This window comes from Somniosus microcephalus, chromosome 19 (genome assembly GCF_052327205.1).
Source record: "Somniosus microcephalus isolate GS21.2 chromosome 19, FLI_Smic_1.0, whole genome shotgun sequence".
In the NCBI taxonomy this organism is placed as follows: Eukaryota; Metazoa; Chordata; class Chondrichthyes; order Squaliformes; family Somniosidae; genus Somniosus; species Somniosus microcephalus.
The window spans coordinates 18962053-18975037 of NC_141005.1; the positions used below are offsets into that span (position 1 = coordinate 18962053).

Below are 12985 nucleotides of genomic sequence, written 5' to 3' on the forward strand. Positions count from 1 at the left end.
GCTCAACCTGTCGTTGCTAGCGGCAGGCGGTAAGACAGGGGGCGCCACTCAATATCCGGTCCGGGGCGTTAACGGGACGTTGCGCACTCGAATGACATCACAATCTGCCGGCGCAGGAGATCGTGGCGGAAGTGTTTAGCGTCGCCGCAAAATGCCTAGTTAATTTCGCGAGCGGCGCAAACATCGCTGCGCCCGGCCTCTAGTTGCTTTGTGCCCCATTAGCGCCCTCTTAAGGCGCTAATGGGAGGCGCAAGCAACTAAATTTTTCCCCCAAAGTGTTTCAAATGCCGGGTTTTGTCATCTCATTATTTTGATATTTCCACCCTCAAGAGTTTGTTTTAAAATCATTTTACAGTGTATGTTGATTTTAGGAACTTGTTGGATTCACATGAAACTTTGTTGTCCTTTTTGCAATGACTAATACTCCCCCTAGTTGCAAATTCCACACAGGTTCCATTCATGGCTCCCGGGATCATGCATCACATATTGAGCAGGACAACAGAAAGCACGGCTGGAGGATAAATCAGTAAGGGTGAGTCCACCTTTCTAATCAATATAGACACCTCTTTGACGCTATTGGGAGCAAGCCCTGTTCAATAATTCATATTTTCAAATGAAGTGATGATTATTTCCGAGTCTGGAACATGATCCAATTAACATTGCTGCTCAAGGAGACAATTAAGAGGTTTGCTGCTGGGGATTGGGCTCAGAGCTTCTACAAACACCAACAAAAAGCAGCTTAATACAAAATGCATCTGTCGTGCGATGGTTTCAATTTGGACTGGAAAGAACTAGAACTGGAAAGTTTTATGTAAATCACACGTCCTATTAATTTGTTCCCCCTTCTCCCTACTGTTTATCAGAATGGTTTAATTCATGGCAAATCTACTGGGCAAGCATTCACTTCAGGCACTTTTATATTCTAAGAGTACAGCAGACTACAGACCCATGAAAATGTTGTCTACAAATCTGCTGTCTGGTGAAAGCTTCCTGTCCCATTAAGGTAAACGTGAGGATCTGATTCTGCACATTTGCAATTTAGGTTTCCATATTCGGCAGCCGAACCGAACACACTTACTGAGACCAGTGCCCAACAGAAATGTAAAGAGCGCATGAAGCAGACTCCCCCCTCCAACCCACCCAAACAGGAACAAAAACCCCAGTAAGTATAAAAGCGTCTTTGAAGAACTCTATCACCACAGAGAAAGGGGTGAAAATAAACCCAAACAAAGGATTTAATACACAATACTTTCTTCAGCAGCACCTCCCAAACCCACGACCTCTACCACCTAGAAGAACAAGGGCAGCAGGCGCATGGGAACACCACCACCTCCAAGTTCTCCTCCAAGTCACACACCCTCCTGACTTGAAGGAACGGCGATGTATTTCCATGATCGCTGGGGCAAAATCCTGGAACTCCCTCCCTAACAGCACTGTGGGAGTACCTTCACCACATGGACTGCAGCGGTTCAAGAAGGCGGCTCACCACCACCTTCTCAAGGGCAATTAGGGATGGGCAATAAATGCTGGCCTTGCCAGTGACGCCCACATCCAGTGAATGAATTTTTTTTTTAAATACAGCATGACGAATAAAGGAAGAATTTTAAATTCAGCTAATGAAGCTAACTCAAGGTCTATCTCCACCGTGGAATCGGGACAATCTCCCATTTGGTCTACAGGCAGAATTTCTGCTATCTTCAATAGAATGCTTGTTAAGGGCTGCTATAGATACCATCTCGGGTTCAGTGGAGTCAGTCTCCCCCTTAAGTGGCCTGTGTATCTTATTTTTACGGGAGTTGACTCACATTGGCCTATATCTACTGGTACTATAGGGTCACCTGGAGGTGTAACCCCCCTCCCGTACTCCCTTCTGGCCTGAACCTGATATCTGTGTCTTTCTCATGTGTGCTTCTTTAATCTCTCCAAAAACTTGGTCAGACAAGACCAGATACGAACTGATAAATAGCTTTATTTCACAGTAAGGTGATTGTACAGAACAGCATTAAGAATTGGAATCACTCAATGCAAATCAGTACAACCAATCTTTGGGCTGGAATTTACCAGCCCTGAGGAGGCAGGTTTGGAGGCAGGACTGCCGGGAAAATGGCAGAAACTGGGAGCGGGTACCGACCCCGCTCCCAACCTGCCTCCGTGCCATCTTCCCGGGAGGCGGGAAGGGGATTAGAGCCAATTAACTGCCTGGTAACAGCTAGTTAACAGGTAGTTTTGAGGCTTTAACCCATTTTACACCTGGAATTGCGGGCTTCCCAACAACTGGGAACCTCGCCAGGGTCAGCGAGGTGAGCAGTGGGTCTGCGGGGGTGAGAGGGGTCGAAATGTCAGCTGTAGAGGTGAGTGATGGGTGCATGTGTGGAGAGGTAAGTATGAGAGGTGAATGTAAAGTGTTGGAAAAAGTTTCCTTACCTTTGCTTCTTTCTGCAGGCTTCAACCTTTGAGGATCTGGAGGTGCCTCATCTCAACGGCAGAGATTACAGAATGGCTGCTGCATTCTCAGATGCTGCAGCCATCTGCTTTCTGCTGAGGAGAGAGGTCTTGGTGAGCCTTTGTGCAAGGGCTCACCTTAAAACAGTGATTGTCAGTGTTTGGCAGCTGACGTCATCTGTCATCGGCTTTCCCTTAATTGGCCGGGCGTGCTTAACAAGGCCAAGCAAGGGAAAATAGCGTGGGTTGGTCAGACGTCGCTGGGGGCGGGACTGAAACCCGGAAACCAGAAGTCCCATCTTCAGCACGTCTCCATTGACAAAATCCAGCCCTTTGTGTCGTTAAAATAAAGAATACACCACGCTTACCCACATCAGTGCTCATCTTACCTGACTTAAATAAGGTGGCTTTTAACTGTCCTCCAGCATTTCGAACCTTTCAGTCTTGGCAAAAACCCTCACCAGCTTTCTTTTTAAAAACCTGATTGACTGCTGGTGTCTTTTTTCTCGGTGTTTTATAAGCCAGAAAGGGATCAAGACTTTCCAAAAATCAAGACTCACCGCAGCAGTACGGATGATACATACATAGCATACATTCCTGGCGTATTCTGCTAACCCTTGTAACAGGTGATCGATTACAGAAATAATGAATGAATGAAGAAAGATCAGAACATAAAGTCTGGAGTGAGAAACAGCCACTTGCCCATTCGGCTCACGCCAAAAAGAACACAAGAAAGTGTGGAAAATACGAAGTAATAAAAGAGTAAATAAAAGCCAACTTGCCTTGCCCTCGAGTAGGTCAGCGTTCTCTCGGCTCTCATTACGTTCCCGGTCAGATTTCTCCAACCTCTTGCGCAATGCACCGACCTCCTCCTAGTTACGTAAAAACACTGTTTTAGGAACTACACAAGAAAATCCTCGTTTGTGGGGGGGGGAGGGGGTAAATGAAATCACTTTGGCTTTTAGTTAGCTTCAAGATGATATGTCTGGTGATGGAAAACTGGAACACAGTCAGCCCTTTGTAGCAGACTTTGTGATCCAATACTGGAGACAGGTCCATAGTACTGCAGGGCACTACTGATAATTGATCAGCCAGCTGGGCTCAGTCCTTGGACCTGAAAGGGTTAACCTATCACTGGGAGTTGGGATTCTTCCTACTCAACTCCAGGTAAACCTGCTAGTCACACCCTAATTGGTAGGTAGCTTACTCCTGCTCTGTCATGGCAATCTGCACAGTTTTAGACGGTTAAGCTCCAACAGTACCCTTTCATACGAGAGAATCCTAAGCCTTGGTTCTTGCCAACATGTGCCTAAGCTCTCTGGAAAGTGGATGGCATTTCTACGGGAAGACCATGTATGCTCCAAATTAGGCCACAGAAACATTATTTGTGTGGATTTCTTAGCAGCTTCCTAATCTTGAAGAACTCCATCAGGTCACCCCTAAACCTCGTCAGCTCTAGAGAAAAAAATCCCTATCTTCTTGAGCCTATTTTAATAACTGTAACCCTGGTCTGGCAACATCTTAGTGAATCAGTCCTACACCTTTTCCATTGCTTCTATAATGGAATGTCCTAACCTGTACGTACAAACTGGCCTAACTAAGGTTTTGTATAAATTCAGCATTAGGTCCTTGCTCTTGTACTAGACATTTATATGTAAAGCCGAGGATTGTGTTTGCCTTTTTATTGCTTAACCCATTTGTTAGCCTTTCCACCATCTACAAGGCACAAGTAAGGAGTGTGATGGAATACTCTCCACTGGCCTGGATGAGTGCAGCTCCAACAACACTCAAGAAGCTCGACACCATCCAAGACAAAGCAGCCCACTTGATTGGCACCCCATCCACCACCTTAAGCATTCACTCCCTCCACCACCGGCGCACCGTGGCTGCAGTGTGTACCATCTACAAGATGCACTGCAGCAACTCACCAAGGCTTCTTCGGCAGCACCTCCCAAACCCGCGGCCTCTACCACCCAGAAGGACAAGGGCAGCAGGCGCATGGGAACACCACCACCTCCAAGTTCCCCTCCAAGTTACACACCATCCTGACTTGGAAGTATATCGGCCGATCCTTCATCGTCACTGGGTCAAAATCCTGGAACTCCCTCCCTAACAGCACTGTGGGAGTACCCTCACCACACGGACTGCAGCGGTTCAAGAAGGCAGCTCACCACCACCTTTTTTAGGGCAAGTAGGGATGGGAAATAAATGCCAGCAACGCTCACGTCCCATGAACGAATTAAAAAAAACTTGTACTGCCACTTTTAATGACCTCTGTATCTGCACACCAAGGTCCCTCTGCTCTGCTATTCCATTTAAAATCTTACTATTAAAAGGTGAATTTCCATGACTAGAGTCGGAGATGGGTGTTATTTCAGAGGTGGAACATGTAGTGTATGTAACTGTTCTACCTTTAAGAGAACTATCGTATGTAACCGTTCACCTTTAAGAGAACTATTTTAGGTGTGGCACTACTTTATCTTGGCTGCTGTATACTGTAATACCGACGGTGACCACACCAGTATATAAGTGCTGTGTCAGGATTTATGGGGCAGATTCGCCCTGACCTTCGAATAGTAAAGTCCTGTTAAAGTTACTCTTGTAGTCTGTGTATTACTTCGCTATACAACCCACAGACTTTACAGAACAAGGCAGTGTTGGTGAAGGAATGAATATGTGGTTTGAAGCTTAAATCAGGGTCCAGCAGGATGCTGAAACTGTCCCCAAACAGGAGGACCTTTGACTCAGCAGTGTTTTAATTATTGCATTTCATTGGGTTCAATGTGACCGAAGGACCAGCAAGGGGATAGAAACTTCAATTACATGGGCACAAATTAATATGAAATACGAAGATTAATGAACAGATCCAATGCGATGAAAGAACAGCTAATCACAGTTGGGGCTCCTAGATATCTACCTCCGTTAGTTCATTTTGCAGACCGCCTTGTTGTGTATTCTCAGCTTTAATGGTAAGGAGTGAAAATTAAATACATAGATAAGGGAGCATTGAAGATCACTTTTATCCCATTATGGGGCAACTGGAATGCCCGCCTGGGAAGGGTGGGTGCAGCAAAGTGCCACAGCATCATCGGGCCCTCAGGACTGCTCATAACAAATGAGTAAAAGGTTGCTCCTGCTTTCTTCTGCTGGTGCGGGCAATGCATTTCAATCACTCTGCAATGGATTGAGCTGAAAATCATGCCCCCTAGGAATTTTGGAATTCCCGTGTCTTACCACACATAGCCCCAACAACATAGGGCATTGTCAGGGACTAACAGGCATCCATGGTGTCCACCATTGCCAGGATGAGGTATTTTCCTCATTTACGTTCTATTATAACATGCCTGCCCTTTTGTGGCCAGACATATTATGGACCTGCCCCCACCGGAAGCGCCAGGATTTCAGATGGAGCTGAAAAGGGACGGGACCCTGCCAGATCTGGGTTCCACACCAAATTCCATCGCTGATGCCCTGCCCAAATAGAACTAGGGGCCATAAATGTAAGATAGTCACTAATAAATCCAGTCAGGAGAAATCTCTTTACCCAGAGAGTGGTTAGAATGTGGCACTCACGGCCACAAGAAGTAGTTGAGGCGACTGGTATAGATGCATTCTAGGGGAAGCTAGATAAACACATGAAGGAGAAAGGAACAGAAGGATATGCTGATGGGGCTGGAAGAAGAAGGGTGGGAGGAGGCTCGTGTGGAGCATAAATACCGGCACGGACCTGATGAGGTTCTGTGCTGCAAATAATATGTAATACCATGTAATGTAGGAGTTTCAGCACCATGGTTTTCAGAGGTTGGGGCAGTTCTGATGACTGAGCGACATACGAAAGTAACTCCAACCTCCGACGCCTGAATAAGGCAAATAATAATGCTGTACCCCCAGGAGATTGGTACAACAATGAAATCATCTCCTTCTATCGGATTGCTCTCTCTGTATCACCAGCAATACAGTTCTTTAAGTTCCCAGGCTGGCTAGAAAATAAATACTTCCATCAATCTAACAATTCAAATAAAGCAAATGGACAGGAAAAAGTCTAGTCCAACTAAACCCTAAAGCACAAATTCCAAGAGCTGGTTATGTGTCACTAGTCCATCAATAGCTTTGCTACCATTCGCTGCATTATCCCAGTGAACAATCAGACGAGCAAGCCCAACTAATCGGTTTTCTCTGGTTGAATTGCATAACCGACTTGCTCTGGAAGAACATCTGTTCCATTAAGCGACCTAAGGCACATTCTTTCAAAAGATATCAGAAATTTCAGGGGGGGGGCGGGTTTGAAGACCCTGAACACCCTCCCTGCCGCCTACGTCACTGAGCACAAACATACCTCTTTGACTCGAAGATTTTCATCAGCCAAGTTAATGTTAAGCATCGGACGGATACTTGACATCAGCTGCCACCATTGCCACTGATGGACCATCCAGTATTTCTTGATGTTCTTCTGAATACAGCAGAGAGCTAAACGCTGGGTCTGGAGAAAGAAAAAAAATCCACCGCAGTCAGCTCATTCGACACTGGAGAGTGCAAGCCATTCTTAAAGGGAAAGTTCAGGTGCCACGGAATCAGGCCTTCATATGGGCCCAGAAATTCGGGTTGGGGGCTTCGGTGTAAGCCCCCGACCTGCACTTACCTAGCGCGCCGGCCGTTGTGCTGTGGGCCCCCGTGGAATTCCGATCCGGGGCCTGCTCCAGCTGCCAGCGCACAGTGCTTGTGTATCCCAGGGGCGCAGTTAGTTCGATGCGACCCCTGGGATCATGTGGGCCATGAGGAGCCAATCGGAGCAGGGAATGCTTCATTCATAAGTGTCAAAACTTATAAATACTACGGGCCCCAAAACATCACTAAATCTTCAAATAAATTTTTTTTAAATCACATTTTTTAAATAAACTATAAATTACATGAAATAACTATTTTAAACAATAATTAAAATTTTTGAAAAAAATAATTTTATCTTCTAACAGGGCTAGAAATAAATTTACCTTGCTTTAAAGTATTTAAAAATAATAAACTTGTGGAAAAAATGTTTTAATTTTTATTAATTCACCACTTACCTTGTAAAAAGCAGGCCTTACGCCTGCTTTTTAAATGTGTAACTTCTGGAGACTTACCCTCCCGGGGAAACCTGCAAAGAAAACGTAAGTTCAATGCGCACCTCTCCTGCGCACGCGTTCGAAATCTGAACCCCTTCGTTCAGGGGAACGGAAGTGCCGGTTTCCCGCGCATGCACAGTGCATGCAGGAAACCGGCACTTCCATTGGGCCTACGGGTAAGTACCTCGTGCGTACTCACCCGTGGAGGCCCGGATTTCTGGGCCAATTGTATCTAAAATTTACATTTCATTTCTTCCCCTTCAAATAAGCATTTTAGATGTGGACTGGAGGTCATTGCAACCACGAATGCACGTAGCAGGAGAGCTTTACCTTCATTTTCTTGAATTGTTGTCGGCCAAGGAATCCCTGGCACACAGCCTGCAGCAAGATCAAGTTCCGGCAAACCAGCTTCTCCCGCTGTTTCTCCAGTCGGGAGACAACTCCAGCTTTGAAGAAGATCTGGTGGGAAACCAATGCACATTCAAACATTAGGTGATAGTTTCATTCCAGTTGTGGGTACGGTAACATCGTGGAGCATAGCTGGAGGCCTGGGCTAATGATCCGGGGATATGAGTTCAAATCCCACCACGGCAGCTGGGGAATTTAAATTCAACTAATTAAATAAAAATCTGGAATAAAAATCTAATATCAGTAATGACCATGACTTATTGGATTGTTGTAAAAACCTATCTGGTTCACAAATGTCTTTCAGGGAAGGAAATCTGCCGTCCTTACCCGGTCTGGCCTATATGTGACTCCAGACCCACAGCAATGTGGTTGACTCTTAACTGCCCTCTGAAAAGGCCTAGCAAGCCACTCAGTTGTACCAAACTGTGCTACGCACTGTGGGAGTACCTTCAACATGCGGACTGCAGCGGTTCAAGAAGGCAGCTCACCACCACCTTCTCAAGGGCGAATTAGGGATGGGCAATAAATGCTGGCCTTGCCAGCAATGCCCACGTCCCAGGAACGAATAAAAAACAATTCATTTATTTATTGAGTTTCAGAGTATCCAAGCTACTTTTAAGAAATCTTAGTTTTTCTCAAGTGCTGTCCTTTTGGGTGTACTGTGTGCGCGAAGGAGCCAGAAGGATATGCTGATGGGGTTAAATGAAGTAGGGTGTGAGGAGGCTCATGTGGAGCATAAACACCGGCATAGACCAGTTGGGCAAATGGCCAGTTTCTGTGCTGTAAATTTTACATAATTCTATGTAAAAAAAAATGTAACTTAGTCATATTAAATCCAATCCAATTACCACAATTTAGAGTTGATTGTTTTACAAGTTATAGTTGGTGCCCGAAAGGATAAGTTTTAATCTGCACTTCTGAATCAAGGGATATGGAGATCAGGCGGGAAAGTGGAGTTGAGGTCAAAGATCAGCCACGATCTATTGAATGGCGGAGCAGGCTCGAGGGGCCGTATGCCCGACTCCTGCTCCTAATCCTTATGTTCTTAAATTCTAAGCATAATGGGGGTCATTTTGACTTTGGGGTGATTGTGTAAAATGGGTGATAGCGAACCGGCAGCCTGTTTTACACCTCTCCCAATTTTATTTCCATACTTCAGCACCCCCCCCCCACCCCCGCTGAGTTATTTTACCAATCACCGACACCCCCCACCCTCGCACTGAGAGGATTTCCCAGGCAGAGACGCAGTCCATTGAAACTCTCACCCTCCTGTATCACTCTCCCCACTCCCGTACCCCTCTCCCCACTCCCGTACCCCTCTCCCCACTCCCGTATCCCTCTCCCCACTCCCGTATCCCTCTCCCCACTCCCGTACCCCTCTCCCCACTCCCGTACCCCTCTCCCCACTCCCGTACCCCTCTCCCCACTCCCGTACCCCTCTCCCCACTCCCGTACCCCTCTCCCCACTCCCGTACCCCTCTCCCCACTCCCGTATCCCTCTCCCCACTCCCGTATCCCTCTCCCCACTCCCGTATCCCTCTCCCCCTCCCTCCCATCTGGTCCACTCTTCTAATTTCCCTTCCCCTTCCTCTCCCCCTCTTCCCTTTCTCTCCTGTCTGCCCTACTCCCAACCCATCATTCTCCGTTTCCCCATTCTCCATTGAACTGCCCCCTACTCATCCTCACTCTTCCCGCTCCCCACCTCCCCTCCCCCACCCACATTGTCTCCGTTATCCCCTACCCTCGAACACTGCTTGAGCTGAAAGATTCAAATTGGTCTGGACTATCCATGTGCAATGCCACAGGAGATCGATTAGTGACTTTGAAATACCCCCACAATGGCGAACTGAGAGGGAACGATAAAGTAGTGGTTATGTTACTGGATGAGTAATCCAGTAGGCCGTGGACTAATGATCCAGCGACATGAGTTCAAATTCCACCATGGTAGCTGGGGAATTTAAATTCAGTTAATTAAATAAATCTGAAATTGAAAAAAAACTAGCTGACCATGAAGCTACCAGATTGTTATAAAAACCCATCTGGTTCACTAATGTCCTTTAGGGAAGGAAATCTGCCGTCTTTACCCGGTCTGGCCTATATGTGACTCCAGACCCACAGACTCTTAACTACCCTCTGAAATGGCCCAGCAAGCCAGTTGTTCAAGGGCAATAAATGCTGGCCTTGCCACATCCCATGAACGAATTTAAAAAAAAACACAGACGGCCCAGTCGAACACTGGATGGGTGGCTAAAGAGCTTCCCAACTTTTGGTTTCTTTTTCCCCTTGCCTTATTATAATCATCAGAAGACAGAGTGATAGATTCCCTTTCTGTGAAGCATTACACCTAAGTTCCCACAGTAAAGTCAACCTGATGGAGCGTGGGCCTTCATTTTATGTCTGAAACTTAAGTGTGGCTCCCTGGGAGGTTTTACTCCATAGCTGTACAGATGGAGGTCTCTCGGTGTTATACATACCCGACTCCGGCCCAGACTAAAACTGTGCTTCTCCAAATCCAAGAAGGCGAGAAGTTCTTCTGTCGCCTGAAAAATAAATCAGCCATTCAATGATTTATGACTTGAAGTAGGCTTATGTTTACTAACAAATATTTTGCCACATTTTTCATAGAGACAGGACCTCCGCTTACTATTCTGCATTACTTAACCCATCCCAACTAAAAAACACAGCTTGGCTCCGTGTAGCACACTCACCTCCGAGTTAGAAGGTTGTGGGTTCAAGCCCCACTCCCAGGTTTGAGCGCATACTCTACTCTGAGACTTCAATGCAGGACTGGGGAAATGGAGATGTGGGCTTTCGGAAGAGATGTTCAACTGAGGGCTCTTCTGCCCTCTCAGGTAGACATAAAAAGATCTCATGGCACTTTTCAAAGAAGAGCAGGGGAGTTTGCCTGGAGTCCTGGCCAATATTTATCCCTCAGTCAACAGCCCCAACAAACAGCTCATTTATCTCAGTGCTGTTTCTGGGACCTTGGCTACCACATCAGTGACCACACTTCTTTGTCTGTGAGGCAATTTGGGGTACTCTGTGGACATGTACAAATGGAAGTTCTTTCTTTTAATCAATTCTCCATATTATCCTTCCTAAAGTAATTTTATAACAAGGAACTAATTAGGAAAGCAAATTGCATGTTGGCCTGTAAAGGAAATATTATATTCCAAGAGATACACCATCCTATGAATAGATTTCTGATATTATTAATACATGACATACTGGGTTTAAAGGTCTGGAAAGCCTCGGCAACACAGGCTGTGTCAATACAGGCTTCTGAGATAAAATGAAGTGTTAACACAAAAGTTGTAAACACCACACAAGCTTTTGAAATGGGAATTGGTTTGTTGATACAAAAACAATGGCCCTATTGAAACAGCAAGTGCCCAAGTAAAAAAAACTGACACTTCGAACAGAAACACAGAATATTAAAAAACCATGTGCCTTTGATAAAAGTAACATCAAATGAAAGACAGGAAACATAAGTCAGTAATATAACCAACTAAGGTGGCTAGGAAAACAAACACCCTAGTTGAAGTGTTTTTGATTTACATGTTGTAAAAGGTACAAACAGAACACTTTGAAAATATGACTTCAATAGATGACACCAAGCAATCACATGGTTTTTGTATTGAAAATGGAATAGTTAGTAGACACAATGTCTGCTTTTAAACAGCAGAGGTGATTTAGAAATTGAATGGAAGCCCTTCGATAAGAATGGCATCAAATAAATACTACTGTCATATTGTTTTTTATGATAAGTTTTTGAAACACCTATTCAACAGACAGAAGTCTGCAAGCTAACAGTTGAATTGTCAGTAAGTATAGAAAGAATTCAATAGAGAATGACAAGAGATAATTAGCTTACATCAGCAGAAAATTTCAAAGGATTTACTACAGCAAAAAGGATATAAAAACAGAGCTTTTCAGATGGAAAGTCAGAAGTCGCTGGGAAGGGCAAGCGATTCTCAACTTCAAAGGCAGTCTCTGTAAGTTTTTAATTCTTTGAGTCTCATGTACGAAGTTAAGATTTGAGAATAAGGATCTCTGAGAATAAGAAATGTAAGCTATTTGTATTTTGAACTGTTAAAGTTGCGACTGACTCAACAGCTGTTAACTGTATGTCAGCTCTAAATAAATCTATATATTTTTAGAATTGTCTCAAATAGTATTTCTGTATCAAACTCACGAACTCAATTTCTGTACACTCTTTCGTAAGGAGTTGCAGAATTTTGGGGGTTTTTCCGGACCCTCATAATATCCGGAAGGATACAGTCCAGTTAAACTTATTAAAAGTGCTATCTGGAGGACGGTAACATCTTTACATCATTCCTTTCCTTTAGAGAGAGATAGCCTGAACCTTTAGACCCAATTAAGCAACTTATAGAATTCGGCTATCTCTAACTTTAGTTGAAGGTGAATGTCTGGGGAATACGCCTGATCTGGGGTAGCCCAAAAAGGGCTAGAACTAGTAATTATCCCTTCAGGCCTTTATTACTAGGGGGGTTGAAGTACAAGTGTAAGAAAGTCTTGCTACAATTGTACAGGGCCTTGGTGAGACCACACCTGGAGTACTGTGCACAGTCTGGTCTCCTTATCTAAGGAAGGATATACTTGACTTAGAGGCGGTTCAACAAAGGTTCACTAGATTGAATCCTGGGATGGGAGGATTGTCCTATGATGAGAGATTGTGTAGAATAGGCCTATACTCTCTGGAATTTAGAAGAATGAGCGGTGATCTCATTGAAACATACAAGATTCTAAAGGGGATTGACAGGGTAGATGCTGAGAGGTTGTTTCCCCTGGCTGGAGAGTTTAGAACTAGGGGGCATAGTCTCAGGATAAGGGGTCGGCCTTTTCAGACTGAGACAAAGAGGAACTTCTTCACTCAGAGGGTTGTGAATCTTTGGAATTCTCTGCCCCAAAGGGCTGTGGATGCTCAGTCTTTGAGTATATTCAAGGTCCAGATACATTTTTGGACTCATGGGGAATCAAGGGATGTGGGGATCGGGCGGGAAAGTGGAGTTGAG

General features: G+C 45.1%; 1 protein-coding gene across 1 annotated transcript in view; it reads right to left on the reverse strand.

Annotated features, from left to right (window-relative positions):
* Positions 1-12985, reverse strand: part of LOC147103587 (unconventional myosin-XVIIIb-like) — a 409691-nt gene that overhangs the window by 189496 nt on the left and 207210 nt on the right. The window contains exons 24-27 of the mRNA XM_085962172.1: positions 10424-10489; positions 7872-8000; positions 6779-6922; positions 3225-3314 (exon numbers count right to left, since the gene is read on the reverse strand). Coding sequence (XP_085818298.1) covers positions 3225-3314; positions 6779-6922; positions 7872-8000; positions 10424-10489 — 429 coding nt within the window. The remainder of the gene's footprint in view (positions 1-3224; positions 3315-6778; positions 6923-7871; positions 8001-10423; positions 10490-12985) is intronic.